The sequence below is a fragment of the Monodelphis domestica genome, chromosome 3 (assembly GCF_027887165.1).
Source record: "Monodelphis domestica isolate mMonDom1 chromosome 3, mMonDom1.pri, whole genome shotgun sequence".
Lineage (NCBI taxonomy): Eukaryota > Metazoa > Chordata > Mammalia > Didelphimorphia > Didelphidae > Monodelphis > Monodelphis domestica.
In genome coordinates this window covers 47,401,109-47,417,303 of record NC_077229.1, presented here as the reverse complement: position 1 = coordinate 47,417,303, position 16,195 = coordinate 47,401,109, and the positions used below count along the sequence as shown (strand labels likewise).

General features: G+C 49.4%; 1 protein-coding gene across 17 annotated transcripts in view; it reads left to right on the top strand.

Annotated features, from left to right (window-relative positions):
* Positions 1 to 16,195, top strand: part of PITPNM2 (phosphatidylinositol transfer protein membrane associated 2) — a 280,414-nt gene that overhangs the window by 215,570 nt on the left and 48,649 nt on the right. For all 17 annotated transcript variants that reach the window (XR_008917332.1, XR_008917333.1, XM_056821849.1 and 14 more), the window contains 3 exons: positions 708 to 941; positions 7,912 to 8,223; positions 11,118 to 11,213. Coding sequence is in view for 15 of the 17 variants with exons in the window: in XM_056821849.1 (XP_056677827.1) it covers positions 708 to 941; positions 7,912 to 8,223; positions 11,118 to 11,213 (642 nt within the window). In the remaining 2 variants the exon portion in view is untranslated. The remainder of the gene's footprint in view (positions 1 to 707; positions 942 to 7,911; positions 8,224 to 11,117; positions 11,214 to 16,195) is intronic.

The window sequence follows — 16,195 nt, the reverse complement described above, 5'->3', positions numbered from 1 at the left end:
GCATTGTGATGATCTGCTTTTAGCCCCATTCCATAGATGAGAACGCTGAGACTCAGAGTGTAGTGACTTGCCCAGATTGGGATTTGAAGCGGGATTCGAGCCTTCATTCCCCCAAGTTCAAGTCCTGGCTTTTATACACTTTATACAGTTGGAACAGGCGTTGTCCAGACAAGCCCAAGCAAATGCCCAGAGGTAGGAAATGGAGAGCAGTGTGAAGACTATCTCTTCAGCGTGTGTATGTTCTTCCACCACATCCCCAGGTGCTGGTTCCTACAGGAGAAACCCTATGATGGAAAGGGCACTGACTAGCCTAGAAGTCAGAAGCTCTGGGTTCGAGGTCCAGCTGAACTACTCCTAAACTGTGGCTTTGGGCAAGTCTTCTCAGCTCCATAAAATAGCAGGTTGGACTTAGATGGTCCCCTCCATCTGGCTGGAGCACCTCCAGACAGAGACCTACTTCCTGCTCTCTTCTTGGCCTTTAGGAGGGGCAGGATGGAAAAGATGGCTCCATGGAGTCTCCAGTGATGCCCCAGATTCTTCCTGTGACATTCATTTCCCTCTAATAGCCAGGCTTCTCTTTGGCTGCCCTCCCCTCCCCTCCCCTCCCCTCCCTTCCTTTTCCTCTTCTGTGAAATGAAGGAGGTTGGGCCTTCTGGAAGGCTCTGGATCTTTTATCAGAAAAAGTGACTCTCATGTCCTGCCCCCAGATGCCATCGACATCGTCAAAGACCCTCTCTCTCCCAATGAGTACAAATCAGAGGAAGACCCTCGGCTCTTTCGGTCCATCAAGACAAAGAGAGGCCCGCTGTCGGAGGACTGGATCAAGGACTGCCTCTGTGACCGTAGCCATTTGCCCATCATGTGTGCGTACAAGCTGTGTAAGGTGGAGTTTCGCTATTGGGGCATGCAGTCCAAGATCGAGAGGTTCATTCATGATGTCGGTGAGTGCTTCCTGAAGGGGCGGCCGTGGCGGGGAGATCGGCAGGCCCTGCCTGACCCTAGAGTTCTTTGCGGGTGCCTGTGCTCCCCTTCACTGGTGTGACCCAAAGGATGGGGGGACGAGGACTGGGGGGAGCGTGTCACGGGGAGGTAGACGTCCGCCCAAAGCCAGCCTCGATTTCTGACCACATCCCAGGAGGGATGCTCAGACACTCGGGCGGAGGCTGGATTTATCCAGGATCAGAACCCGCAACCCATTTTGTAGAGAGACGTTCACATGCTTTGTCTAACATTCAATCTGTGTGCGACCACTTGGCAAACTTTGAAATGATTAACTATTATTCTCTACAAATCAGTAACTATTGATATAATAAATGAGTACGTATCATTAAGCAATTCAGCCTTATTTGTAGAGTCATTTTCTCAGAGCGGTTCTATGATAGAGATCACTTCCTTTGTATCGTTCAGTCATTTCACTCGTGTCTGATTCTTGGTGACCCCACTGGGGGTTTTCTTGGCGAAGACACTGGAGTGGTTGGCCATTTTCTTCTCCAGCTCATTTTATAGATGAGGAAAGTGAGGCCGAAAGGGTTAAGTGACTCACCTAGGGTCACCTAGTCAGTAAATGTCCAAGGCCAGATTTGAACGCAGGACATTTCTTCAGAGCAGTTCCAGGATATAGATTTCCCTTGCTAGACTGTAAACTCTCTGAGGGCAGGAACTGTGGCTTACTTACCTTTGCGTCTCCCAGAGCCTAGCAGAATGAACTCTCAGCATGGCGGTCGCTCCATGACATGCTTTTAAATTCTTTATTTCCTTATTTTTAGCGTTCTTTTCTTTTTAAATTTCATGGTCTAGATTCTTTTCTCCCTTCTACCCCTCCCCAGTCACTGAGCAGGCAAGCAATAGGATATCAGTTCTACATGTGAAATCATGCAAAACATATCTCCACATTAGCCCTAAAAAGCACGTGAGAAAGCTCTGCTTCTGCCCACGCTCCATTCTCTCTCTGAAGGCGGTGGCGTTGCTCATCTTGAGGCCTTTGGAACTGTCCTGGATCGCTGTCTTGATCAGAGGATCCAAGTCTTTCCCTCGACCATCAGGACAGCATTGCTGCTACTGGGCACAGCGATCCCCCGGTTCTTCTTCTCTCCCCTTCCATCAGTTCCCATAGATCTCACCATGTTTTTCTGAAATCACCTGCCCACTGTAAGATGAAAATGAATTTCCAATACTCCAAGGATGGTATTTGATGAGATTTATGAATCATCTTTTGAAGTTGAGGAAATAACAAGGACAGAAGTAAAAACCTGAGTAAAGAGACGTTTTCCCAACCTTGTTAGCGGGAGAAGAGAGCGAGAGGGGGGTGACAGAAACTCCAAAATGCAAGGACGTAATATGAGGACCAAAGTGGAGTTCTGGGAAATGGAGTCCTGGGGTACAAAATTCTAATTACCCACCATGCCACAACCTCTTCAGTTATTTCCCCAATGATGGACGGCCCCGTAATCTCCAATTCTTTGCCACCTCACACAGAGCTACAATGCATATTTTTGTACAAATAGGTATTTTCCCTTTTTTCTTTGATTTCCTTGGGGCAAAGTCCCAGGAGTGCTATTGCTGGGTCAGAGGGTATGTACAGTTTGTTTGTTTTTTTAAACCCTCACCTTCCGTCTTAGAATCAATACTGCATATTGGTTCCAAGGCAGAAGAGCAGTAAGGGCGAGGCAATGGGGTTAAATGACTTGCTCAGGGTCACCTAGACATACATTTTTTTATGGATGAATAAATGTTGTAGAGAGTTTTTCTGGATAGCTCAAGAGTTTGGATACTCTCTGAGGTCACTTGGAGTCCTAAAACTATTTGACTCTGTATCTATTACTGATGAAAAGTCTTTACTCTTGAGGCAGCTGGGTAGCTCAGTGGATAGAGAGCCAGACCTAGAGATGGGAGGTCCTGAGTTCTGGCCTCAGTCACTTCCTAGCTACATGACCCTGGACAAGTCATTTGACCCTAGTTGCTTAGGAAGTGATATTTAGTATTGATTAATTTTTTAATTAATTTATTTAGTCAATATAGAACATTATTCCTTGGTTACAATAATCACGTTATTTCCCTCCCTCCCCTCACCCACTCTTCCCTCAGCCAACGCACAATTTCATTGTGTATTACTTGTGTTCGTATTGATTTCTAAGACAGAAGCCAAGGGTTTAAAAAAGAAGAAAAGGAAAAGAAAACCTTGTCCCTTGAGGTCAAAAAAATCTAATTTGTGAGGAGAAGATATGGAGGAGGAGAAACAGATTGAAGCCTATTTTCTTCCCTCTCTCTTTTTTGGGGGGAGCAGTTACTGCAGAAATTTGTTTTGCCTGACTATACATATCTGTAATGAGTTTTCTTTTTTATTACTTTCTCAATGAGTGGAAGAGGGGGAGGGAGAGAATTTGGACGTGAACAAAATAAATCGAATTGAACTTAAAGAGAGGAGGAAGGAATTTGTGGGTGGTAGTTCATCCGAAGATGATCTGGGGATTTTCGAGGGACCACAGGCTGTGCTGGCCGTGAGTCAGAAGAAAGGGAGAACAGCTAGAGAAGCTAATGTAATCCTACACTACCTTATGAGTGATATGACAGCCATAATAAAAGGCCTCCATTAGAAAAGGGCTTTAATAAATTCGAGCCTGTCCAGAGGAGGACAACCGTCATGATGAAGGGCCTGGAGATGCTCTGGAAGGATTGTTTCAAGGAACTGTGAGTGTATGACCCAGATAAAAGACCGTTGAGAACCGTTTGATGGGCAGCCGTGGAGAAGAGAGGTTGGCCATGTTCTCTTGGCCCCAAGGGCAAGGCCAGGAGCAGTGAGTGGAAGTGGTGAAAAAGGGACAAACTCCCTAACAATAAGAGCTCTCCAAAATGTAAGGGTTAAAAATTAAAGGGTTGGACTAAATCTATAAAAAATATGGTTGCCGAAATTATTACTCAAGTCAGGATGACTTTATAGCAATTTATTTATAAAGTAGAGGGAAAGAGTGAAAGTAGAGAAACGAGAGAGAATAGATCATTACTCTGTCCCAGCCTGAACCAGATAGGGCTTCAGAGGCCCCAGCAAAGGGGGCCCAGAGGTAAATTAAATAAGGGTTCTAGCCATGAGGCCTCCTCCAAGATGGGGGGCCTCTCTGGAGGCTAGTACATCCTGAAAAGCCAGGAAAGGGAGTCAGCCTTTTTCACTCACCCATGGGGTAGTTTTAAGGGAAAATCAAAGAGCAGTCTGAGGTCCCAAGCAGGAGCTCCTTCAAGGTCAAGTTCCAAGGCAAAAGAGCTGGTCACAGGAAGTTCTTGCCACTTTTAAAGACCCTTCCTTTCGTCACTTCCTGTGCCTTCCTTCTACTTTACGTGGACCAATTGCAGCTATAGCTTTGCTTAGGACTGCCCAGGGGGCAGTCAGTCTATTGATTCATCACTCACTCTAGCACATGTGGGTCACAGACCTCCCCGTGCTTAAGGATGTGGGGGGTATATGTTTCTGGTGATTAAATTTAAAAAAATGGGCAGGGGAGAATTCATCCCATCTTCACAAAAAGGGGATCCACTGATCCATTGGAGTGGAGGCAGAGGAAGGCAAGGTATCCACCTGACCTTCTGACTCTCCAGGCAATAAGCATCCACTCAGTGTCTACTTAGCGCCCAGCACTGGGGCAGAGCAGACTGGGGGCATTGGGGGCACTTGCTTTTGAACATGAAAACATGCCACCAGCTAGGGAGTCAAGGTTGGGCTTCTTTGGGAAGGTTCTTTATCCATGGTTGGATTATTGACTCCATCCCTTTGTGGTCATCCCCATTAAAGCCACAATCATTCTGCTCCCCATTTGGAATGCTCCAGTGGGTCTGATGGAGACTCGTGGGGTCTGGAGAAAATGAGGTATGAGTGGTTCCTCGAAGGGCCAAATGGAATGGTGACTAAATGGACAGTCATTCAGACCTCAAACCCACATCATTTAGAAGTGAACTGAGGCTTGATGGTCATACCATCCATCCTAGCTTCAGGCTGAATACCCTGAAGGAGACAAGAAAAGAGGGATGAATTTCAGTTCCAAGGAGCCTCAGTTTACATCCCAGCTCTGCCATGCCCTATCTTTGTGACTTTGGGTAAATCACTTTACCCTCCCTGGGCCTCAGTTTCCACACCTGTAAAATGAAAGAGTGAGACTAGACAGCCTCTGAGGACCTTTCCAGCTCAAGACTAGAAGCCTGTGACCTCCAAGAGGTGCCCAGGCTGAACCATACGGTGGTGCCTGTGGAAGGAGCCCCAGTCCAATTGACCCAATTCTGGGTTCTAGTCTCAGCCCTGCCTCTTATGGGCCTTGGTTGGTCAAGTCTCTTTCTCCTTCCTCAGCCTCCATTTGTTCATTGAAAAGAACATGCTGCCCACATTTATTTCTATAACGATTCCATGAGACATGATCCTATCCATCCTCAAAACCAGAAAGAAAACAATTGTCCCTCTGCTTGTCTTTTGTCGTCTATTCTATAGTGAACAATCAATGACCATTTTAGGAAGTGGCTTCTTTGGACCAGACACACAGCGCAGAAGTGCTGGGGATACAAATAGGAAAAAGAAAGACAATCCTTGCCCTCAGGGAGCTTATAGTCTATCAGAGGAAGATCACAAAGAAAAGAAAGCTGAAATGGCAGGGCTAGACTGGGGAGGAAAGGCAGGGACAGAGTGAAGAAATCAAAGAAAGCCAAAACAAGTGTTCCAGAGAAGTCCAAAAAGTGAGTATGGAAGGGGGCAGCCTGGCTAAATGGGTAGAGCATCAGACATGGAGATGGGAGGACCTGGGTTCAAATATGGCCTCAGACACTTCCTAGCTATATGACCTCGGGCAAGTCATTTTACCCCAATTGCCTAGCCTTTGCTATTTTTCTGTCTTAGAATTGAGAGTAAAGGCTTAACACAAAATTAAATTTAAATTAAGAAAAAAAGGACATGAGGACTGAAGTCTCTTGTTCTCTCACTCACTCTTTACCATAAGGCTCTCTTGTTGTCCTTCTCCCTCTACCTGGTGTTCTTGTCCTCTCCTTGGTGAAGTTAGAGAAGAGATAATGTAGAATGTAAGCTCCTTGAGGGCAAGGATTGTTCTTTTTCCCATTTGTATCCTTAAGGCCTTGTTCATAAGGGGCCCTTTCAGATTACTTTTTTTTTTTGTTAAACCCTTACCTTCTGTCTTGGAGTCAATACTGTGTATTGGCTCCAAGGCAGAAGAGTGGTCAGGGCTAGGCAATGGGGGTCAAGTGACTTGCCCAGGGTCACACAGCTGGGAAGAGTCTGCGGCCAGATTTGAACCTAGGACTTCCCGTCTCTAGGCCTGGTTCTCAATCCACTGAGTTATCCAGCTGTCCCCTCAGATTACTTTTTAAATGAAAAGAAACGAATCCCTATTCTAGTTCTAGTCCTAAAACCAAGTACAGGATGGAGGCACAAGCCACAGAGCAGTAGATTTTGGCTGCCAGACTATGAGGATTCTCATCCCAAATAGAGTGAGCTACCATTTGGAGTAGTGGGTTCCCCACCACTGGAAAACTTCCAGCAGAAGCTAGATACCCACTTGCTGGTGATATTATGGAGAGGGTGCCTGTTCAGTGGGTGGGACTAGATGACCTTCTAAGCCAGCTGGGTTGGACTTGGGTCCTAAATGGTCCCTTCCAACTTTGAAATTTGGTCATTCCGTCTTCCACGTCAAATCAGTTAACTCCTGGCAAAATAGCTTTTCTGCTTTGAGAGTTTCACCTATTCAACATACTTCCACACATACACACTTATTTATACATACATGTGGGAACATTTGTGTGCATGGCTGGAGATTTCCCAGGCATCAGTCTGACCTCATTGGTCGTGGAGAAGTAAACAGTTCCAGTATCCAGCTTTGTCCACATGGGCTCATTGATCTCAGCTAGGAGATCTCTGTTCCTTTGGTGAGTTGGGCTCCAGGCCTCCAATTCTAGTCCTAAGTGAGATGCAGGACTAGTCTATCTGGCTCTCCCTTTCCTTTGCTTGTCTCTGATGAAAAAAACAAGATGTTGCGGGGGACCAACCCCTTAGGGTAGGACTTGAGACCTAGATTCAAACTTTACTGTCTAGCCATCCTACCGTAGGCAAGTCAGCATGGGAGAGCATTTTATATAGTTAGATGGACAATACAAAGTGGAACTTGCTTTTCATGGGACTAAGAGGTACACTATTTGAAATATAAATATAGAGAGCCTCCGCTGCCTCAGGATGGTAGCCCTATGCTGTCCACAGGGCACTTGGTTGGGCAGGAACTCCCAAGCTAGAGTTTGGGTCCTACAGTTGATTATGAGTGTCCCAGGGAAAGCGCAAGGTTCATCCTTTGCCATCCAACATTTAACACTTTTTTTAATCCTTACCTTCCATCTTAGAAGCGATACTGTATATTGGTTCCCAGTCAGAAGTGGTAAGGGCTAGGCAATGGAGTTAAGTGGCTTGTCCAATGGTCTGAGGCCAAATTTTAACTTGGTGCTCTATCCACTATGATTCCTCACCTCCCTACTCAATAATCATTTATTGATCCCAGGTGCTCTTCCCTCAACCCTTCCTCTACCCTGTGAGAGCCATCCTTTGTCCCAGAGACTAGAGTGTGTATGTTTCCTTTTGAGGAGGGCTGGAGTCCCCAAAGAACTCGAGAGATCAAGAAGGATTTCCCAATCTAGCCTTAAAGGGAGGCAGTAGCAGAATCATAAGGAAGGGAAGGCCAGAGTCAAGAATGCTGGCTCTGTTTTCTAGTTCTGTTAGAACACTAACTGGCCTTCTGCCTGATTTCTCTTGGTCTGGGGATTCTGTGTTCATGGGCCAAGATACAGAAATCAGAGCGGAAGAAGGGGAGGGAGGCTTAAGCTACAGAGACAAGGTCCTCTGGGCTAATCCCTGACCTGGTCCGTCTTTGGTCCCTTGCCCAGGTCTCCGGAAGGTGATGGTGAGGGCTCACCGGCAGGCCTGGTGCTGGCAGGATGAATGGTTTGGGCTGACCATTGAAGACATCCGGAAGCTAGAGAAAGAGGCGCAGGAGATGCTGTCCCGCAAGATGGCCCGGTACTCAGACACCGATGCACATGGGCCCCAGGAGCCGCGCAGTGAGGAGAAGGAAATGGACAATGCCTTGAGGGAGGTCACAGAGCCCCTGAGCAGCAACGGGGAGGCCCTCAAGGGGAGAAGCCTAACAAAGCAGTGGTCCACATCCTCAAAGTCTTCCCGGTCATCCAAACGAGGAGGTGAGAGACCCAGTCAGAAACTTCTCCCTACCCAGGGTTCCCTTCCACACAGCCCCCCATGAAAGCTGGGCACCTGGGGGTCTGGCCACCCTCCTTTTATGTAATAAACATGTTCCTGAAAAGTTGTGTGTAGGTCACATTTTTTTTAAAAGGTAACTCCTAAAGTTAATGCACTGGGGCACTGACTGACCCATAAAGGAAGTCTTTGTAGGGTTAAAAATCCTGTCTTCCCCAGCCTTTCCTACATTTCTCTGGGTAGAGTCCTGGGTTTCCTCGAGTCCTTTGGGACTCAAGTTCCAGGCTAATTTAGTTAAGTTGGGACTACACTGTAGTGACAGCACCTTGGTCTTTGCTTTCCGGGTGCCAGGAGAGTCCAGCAGTAGCCATTGGGTAAAACCTTCAAGTTTTCTTGGGTCACCCCATATGCCCCAGTCTGAGCTCTCCACTGGGACTTGGTATCAAGTTCAGCTCCCAGCTTTGCCATGTACTTCCTATGTGCTCTTGGGTGAGTACGTCCCATCTCTTGGCCTCAGTTTCCTTATTTGTAAAATGTAAAAAATTTATAAAATGCATTTGGACAAGATGGCCTCCCATCCAAGGACCCTGACTTCCTAAGCCTTCCCTTTCCTCATTAGAGGTCTCCACATTCAGGGTGCCCAGTTGCATCGTTTTTTGTGTGCAATGGGCAATTCGTGGGGTGTTACAATATCCAGAAGTCTCCACAAATTTCACTCTTCCCTGGCCCTGTGTATCTGGCTGCCAGGGTCAACAACAGTCAGTCAGCAAACGTTTATGAAAGGTCCGGTCTGTGCCTAGTGCTGAGCTGGGGTTACAGAGAAAAGACAAAACCCATCCCTGCCCCCAAGGAGCTCCCATTGGATTGGAGGGAGACAACATGGGACTCTGTACCCAAAAGATAGAGGCCGGCTCAATGGGAGATAATCTCCCAGGGCAGCACTGGCATTAGGAGGGATTGGGAAGTGATCCAATTAGGATGACCCAGCCCGAAGCAAAGCAGCTGGTCGCTCTCTGTTCAGGGTGCCCTTGGCCTTGGCTCCTGCCTCCAGGGACATGGTGGCGGAACCCCAAGGGTTGATGACAAGGCGCCTGTTCCAGGCACTGAGAAATCCGCTGACCCTTGGCCCTCCAGCCCCATCCCGCCTGAGCTTCCTTCCCCCTGCCCACCGGGCTCTCCGCTGACCCGTGGCCCTCCAGCCCCATCCCGCCTGAGCTTCCTTCCCCCTGCCCACTGGGCTCTCCGCTGACCCGTGGCCCTCCAGCCCCATCCCGCCTGAGCTTCCTTCCCCCTGCCCACCGGGCTCTCCAAGGTGCCGCCAGGCAGGATCCTGATGCCAGTCCGGGCTGTTCTGCCCCCACAGGAGCCCAGAGGAAAGACAGAATTAGCAGCCGAGGAGGCAGGTCACAAAAGTGGCCTCCACGTGGCAACTAGGGAACAGAATTAGAATCTCTGAGCATGTGGCTTGTCTGCTGCCGCCCAGGAGACAGGACCGGGGCCAGGGCTCTGCTCGTCCCTCCTGGCGGGGCTTTGACGCCTGTTAAGACGGGTTCCCCATCCCCGTCCCCGTCGGTGGGGATGTAGGCTGGGCATGAGGGGAGGAGCTAAGCAGGGGCGCCCCTCTTCTAGACAGGGGCCTTTGGTCTGCCCTAGGCTGATGGAGGGCCAGCCCCGCTCGGGGCTCTCTTAGCCCGGGCGCCGTCACTCTTGTCTCAGGACCAGCATGGCAGGGCTTGGAACGAGAGCTTGAGGAGAGGCGGAGACGATTGCATGAGCCGAGCTGTGTTGGAAGTGGGATGAGGAGAGTCGGCGAGTTAAGAGAGCCGAGTGATGGGGGTGGCTGTAAAGTGAGGGATTCTTCCCTCGTCTCTCCGTATTACAAATCCCTGTTTGGGGCTTGCCACTGTGGGACAGCCCTGATGAATGCCCTTTGCCAGAGGCTAAGAAAAGGATCAGGCCATTTCCAAGGCAGGTTCCATCTGGCAGTCTGGTCTATTAATCAAAAAGCATCCATTGGGGACAGCTAGGGTGCCTCAGTGGATAGAGAGCCAGGCCCAGAGACGGGAGGTCCTGGGTTCAAAACTGGCCTCAGACACTTCCCAGCTGTGTGACCCTGGGCAAGTCACTTCCCTCCCATTGCCCAGCCCTTACTGCTCTTCTGCCTTGGAGCCAATATGTTCTAAAACAGAAGATAAGGGTTATTTTTTTAAAAAGGCATTTATTATTAAGTATGTACTATGGGCCAGTATTAAGCCCCAAACAGTCCCTGCCTTCAAGGAGTGTACGTACTGACAGGGGAAGCGATCTATTATTAAGTGGGTCATCCAAGATCTGTCCAGAGGAGACAGGAAGGAATTTGGGGTTTCTTGGTCTCCAGATTTATTTATTTTTTTAAACCCTTCACCTTCCATCTTGGAGTCAATAGTGGGTATTGACTCCAAGGCAGAAGAGAGGTAAGGGCTAGGCAATGAGGGTCAAGTGACTTGCCCAGGTTCACCCAGCTAGGAAACGTCTGAGGTTAGATTTGAACCCAGGACCTCCCATCTCTAGGCCAGGCTCTCCATCCACTGAGCCACCCAGCTGCCCCGATTTATTTATTTTTTTAAAAATGTTCCCATTCCCCAGTGAGGTGGGCTCCATCTCAGTCCATGCAAACCTCCAGGATCCCTCATTCCTCAGGTTCTCTGAAGGTCATCTGGTCCATCCCCCAGCCTCCATTCTGGACCCTTTCCTTAGTGATGGGCCCCCTGATGGTGAAGTTCCTCCCAAGGCCTCCCTCTGGGCTCTCCTGTGGCTCCCCGCTCCCTCTCCCTGGGGCGGGGGTACTGTCCTTCTCGGTCCTGACGCTCGGTGCTAAGTCTGCGGTTTTTCCTTCCAGGGAGCCCTTCTTGCCAAAGCATCTCGGAATGGAGGATGCAAAGCATAGCCAGGGACTCGGACGACAGCTCAGAAGACGAATTCTTTGACGCCCACGGTACGTGGCCTCTGTGGGCACCCTGGGGGAGGGCCGAGACCCCCTGGCACACGAGGGAGTGGCGTGCCTGCTTCTCAGAGACCCCTGAGCATGCAGAGGGGGGAAGAGCTGGGGGGGGTCGAGGCGCGCCCCGACCGTGTGCCAGGTCCTGTGCAAGGTGCCTGGGATGTGACGTTCAGAAATGAAGTCCTACCCAGCAGTGCCATTAAGCGGCGGTCATCAACAAGATGGCGAAGAGACAGGAGGAACAGGCTTGGGGTCCGTGACCTCAGCAAGACGCTCTAGGAGCCCAGCTTTGGGGACAAAAACTGCTGGGAGAACTGGAAAACAGAATGGGAGAGATAAACTCAGGATGGGTGAAGGACTTAAATAAAAGAGGGAAACTATAAGTAGATTAGGTGAACATAGAATAGTTCCTGTGTCATATCGGTGGGAAAGGAAGGAATGTATTGCAAAATGTAAAATGAATGACTGATTATATTGAATTAAAAAGGTGTTGTACAAACAAAGCCAATGCAACCAAAATTAGAAGGAAAGCAAAAATGAAATCATTCCTGCCCTTCGTATCTAAATAGAAGGTACTAAATAGATTCAGGCATTTGGTATTGGTTTGACCCTGGACAAGTCACTTACCTGAAAGTGACCGAACACCAAAAATACCTACCAAATCAGAGGCCCGTCCCAGAAGGGATGACAAGACGTCATGCTCCAAAGTAACGTCGGAGAAGCCCTTCCCTCCTCAGAAACCTGTGAGCTCTCTCACACTGATGAAGCCCCTCCTGGGTAATTAGGATCTATGCCCTAAAACTACAACTCCCAGCATCCCTCTCTCCTCCTCACCCTACATGCTGACATAGGAAGGATGTACAAGGTGATGTAGCCCCGCCTCTCACTCCCTTCTCTTCCTGTCACAGCTTTGGCTGAGTGGCCAAGGAGGACCTAGTCACGTGGTCTTCATTTTGTTAAATAATTAGGTTTTTTAACTTCTATTTCCTTTTTATTCCTTCTACTTCAAATGATTATTAATAAACTTCATAAAATATAATTCTTGGAGTGTTGGATATTAATTTAAATCTTATACTCCTATGGCTAAGGCAGCAAATAAGGTGAAGTGCTTTACCCAGAAATGTTTGAGGTGTTCTTAACAAGGACACTGGAGCAGTTTGCCATTTCCTTCTCTGACTTCTTTTACAGATGAGGAAACTGAGGCAAGCAGGGTGAAGTGCTTTACCCAGAAACATTTGAGGTGTTCTTGATAAAGACACTAGAGTAGTTTGCCATTTCCTTCTCTGGCCTCCTTTGCCAAATGAGATATTCTTGATAAAGACACTGGAGTGGTTTGTCATTTCCTTTTCTGGCTCGTTTTCCAGATGGGGAAATTGAGGTCAACAGGGGAAGTGACTTGCCCAGGGTCACACAGCTAGTATACTGGCAGGATTTGAACTCGTATCTTCCTGATTCAAGATCTAGTGTTGTATCCTTTGTTCCCCTTAGCTCTCATGAAAGAGCACTGACCTCACTGAAGGAGAGATCTGGGTTCAAATCACTGCTCCAACTCTTACTAGTTATATGACCCCAGACAAGTTACTTCTCCTTTCTGGGCCCCATTTTCTCTTCTGAAAAGTGACTTCCAGAGTCCCTTACAGCTCTGAGTCTAGGATTCTCTATGATGCTGTCACATATCTCATGAGGCTGATCTGAGGAAAGCATTTTGTAAAGCTCATAGCTCTAAAGATCATTGAGCAAGGAATAGCTGGGTAGCCCAAGGAATAGAGCATCAGGCCTGGGATGCCCTAGTTCGACCCTTCCCAGCTGGGTGACCCTGGGCCAGTCACTTGACCCCCATGGCCAGCCCTCACCGCTCTGCTGCCCTGGAGCCATACCCAGGATGGATCCTAAGATGGCAGGTGGGGGTTTTAAAAATAATGATAATAAAATAAGTCAAGATAAGGGAATCTGGGGAGGGGGCGCTCTACCGGTGAACAGGAATTATTGAGGAGCCTCCAGGAGGGCTCCGTGCGGAGGACACAAAGGTGGCGCGGGAGGATGTGCTGCCTTCGGGGAGCCGCGATTCTCCCGGATACAAAGTACAGGCAGAGTAATAGGCAGCGCTGAGCCAGAGACGGGGGATCCGGAATCGCCTTGTGTGTGAGCTGGGCCTTGCAGGATGGGGGGGGATCAGGGGGAGGAGCCGGGGGTCTGGCGGGGCTCCCGAGGGCCCCCCCACGACGCTGTCAGCTGTGAGGGAGGTTGGAGAGTGACCTCTTGGTCCCCGGCGGCAGGCGTTCGGCCTTCCCTTCTGGCGGCACCTCTAATGAAGGCATCGCGTTTACGGGCGGCTTTCAATTATTCAGAGTCCGAGCTGGGGGGCGCTTAAGGGCCAGGATCCGACGGGTGAGGCTTCAGAGCTCCTGGGATCTCGGGCTGTGTAGTACAGCCCATGCCTGGAGAAGAATCCCCTCTGCAAGGGGCAGCTAGATGACCCCAGGTGGCTAGAGCGTCAGGTCTAGAGACAGGAGGTCCTGGGTTCAAATCTGACCTCAGACACTTCCTAGCCGGGGGACCCTTGGCCAGGCAGTCAACCCCATTTGCCTAGCTCTTCCCTTTCTGTCTTGGGATTGATACTAAGACAGAAAATAAAGGCTTTAAAAAAATCTTACTCCTCACTCTAATGCAAATATTAATAATATGGAAGTAGGTCTTGCTTGATCAATGGCACATGTCAAACCCAGTGGAACTGCTCATTGGCTACGGGAGGGGGGTGGGAAGAGGGGGAGAGAAAGAGCATGGATCATGTCGCCACGGGAAAAATATTCTAAATTAATTCATTAAATAAAATTTTTCAAATCACTTAAAAAAATTCTCACTCTAAGGGCAGCTAGGGCGGCTCGATAGATGCCAGACCTAGAGGTGGGAGGTCCTGGGTTCAGATTTGACCTCAGATACTTCCTGGCTATGTGATTCTAGGCAAGTCACTTCACCCCCCACCGATACCCAGTATTAATTCTAAGACAGAAAGTGAAGGTTTAAAAAAAAATCTGCCCTCCAATAGAAGCACCTAATGACTGCTCATCTGGCCTCTTGGAGACTTCCAGATGAGGAGGAGCCACCCCACCCGTCTCTTAGGATAGCCCAGGCCCCTTGGGATGGCTCTGGCTCTGAGGAAGCATGTTTGCATCCCGCTTTGGCCTGTCCATTGTCGTGCCTTCCACGGGACTTGTCTGATGCTGCACAGAACTCTCCGTCCTCCTCCTGGGCCTTCCCTGGCCCGGCTCTGTGCACGGATCCCGATAATGCACGCAAGGCTCTGCCCTGATCTGCTTTCCCTCTTTTGGGTTCTCCGAGTGCCTGGCATCCAGGTGGCTTTGTGGCTGGGCTCTGCTCATTTGCCATCTCCCCTTTGGGGCTGAGCTCGGCATTATGATCGTTCTGCAGCATTTGTCCTTTGTCATTGTTTTACTGCTTATTATGTCCTCGTGTTTTCGAGGTTCTGCTCGCCTCCCTGCTGTGGCAGTTCCCGTCTTCCTGTGCTTCTCTTTTTCATGGTACTTGTTTCTGAGGGGACCGTTGCATATTTAACCATTTAACCATTAAAGCACCTCATTTTTCTCCCTAGTATTGTGCTACCACAGAAAAAAAATCAAGCATTAAGTGCCTACTGTGTGCCAGGGACTATATGCCAAGGACTTGGGGTATAAGCACTAAGAATAATAGGATCCCCATTTCCTGGGAACTTGCATGGAGCCCATTATTCCTGGGTTCTGTAAGGAGATTTTGTGTTACCAATGACACGTAATAACGCATTTCCACCGAAGTTTCCTGAAGTTACACGATCCAGATGGTCTCCCCTCTCGTGGAGCTGGCCAGCAAGTCCATCTGGGTTCTGTGTGGCTCCTCTGAGCTTGTTATTCTCAACTCCCCAACAACTACCCTTTTTAACTTCTCGGTAGCACCTCAGCAACTTCTTAGGCAGCCCTTTCTCTACTCCTTGCCCTCCACCGCATTCTCTATGACAACCCTCACCTTCCTCTTAGAATCATTTTAGAATATTGTACATTGGTCCCAAGGCTGATAATGGCTGGACAATGGGGGTTAAGTGACTCGCCCAGGGTCACACAGCTGGGATGTCACCAAACAGATTTGAACCCAGGACCTCCTATCTCTAGACCTGGCTCTCCATCCACCGAATCACCCAGCTGCCCCCGAAGTGGTTTACTTTTTGAAAATAAATGTATCCATTTATTTCAACATTCATTTGTTAAAAAACCTGAATCCTCCCCCTCTCCCACTCTTATCCCACCCCCTGAGAAGGCAGGCCACGGGATTTCATTTATACCTATAAAACCAGGCCAAACACGTTTCCGTATCAGCCCCGTAGAGCTCTGGACAGAAGACTGGCTCCGATGATCTTCGGAGTCGGGGACGGCCTAGTGGCGCTTCCTGTCCGGTCACCACAGGGCAGGGAACGAGGGAGGGCCACGAGGGGCTCAGAAAAACAGATTCTGGCCGCGTGGGCTGGAGGGAGCCGGGACTGCCATTCCCTGGTCCAAGAAGGAACCGGAGAGTGAAGACTCGGCTCTGGAGGCCGCTGCCAGGGAGGGCTCAGGCTCGCCGCCCCCTTGAGACTGGCCTGTAAAAAACGACTCTCTAATCTGGCAGTGGAAGGAGGCGTGGGTGCTCCCGTGGCTTCTGGGGTCCCTTCCAGCTCTGAGGATCTGGGGGAAATGATGGAGCCTGGACACCCCAAAGCAGGGGCCCTTCCCCTCCCCTCAGACACTCGGGAGAGAGGAAGAAAGGCTTTGTTGGGGGCCAGTGGGGAGCTCAGGGGATGGAGAGGAGGGCCTGGGTTCCCATCTGGCCTCAGACACTTCCCCGCTGGGTGACCCTGGGCCAGTCACTTACCCCCATGGCCCAGCCCTTGCCCTGCTTTCTGTCTTTAAGAGTTGTTACTAAGAGAGAAAGTGAGGGTGCAGAAAGAAAAG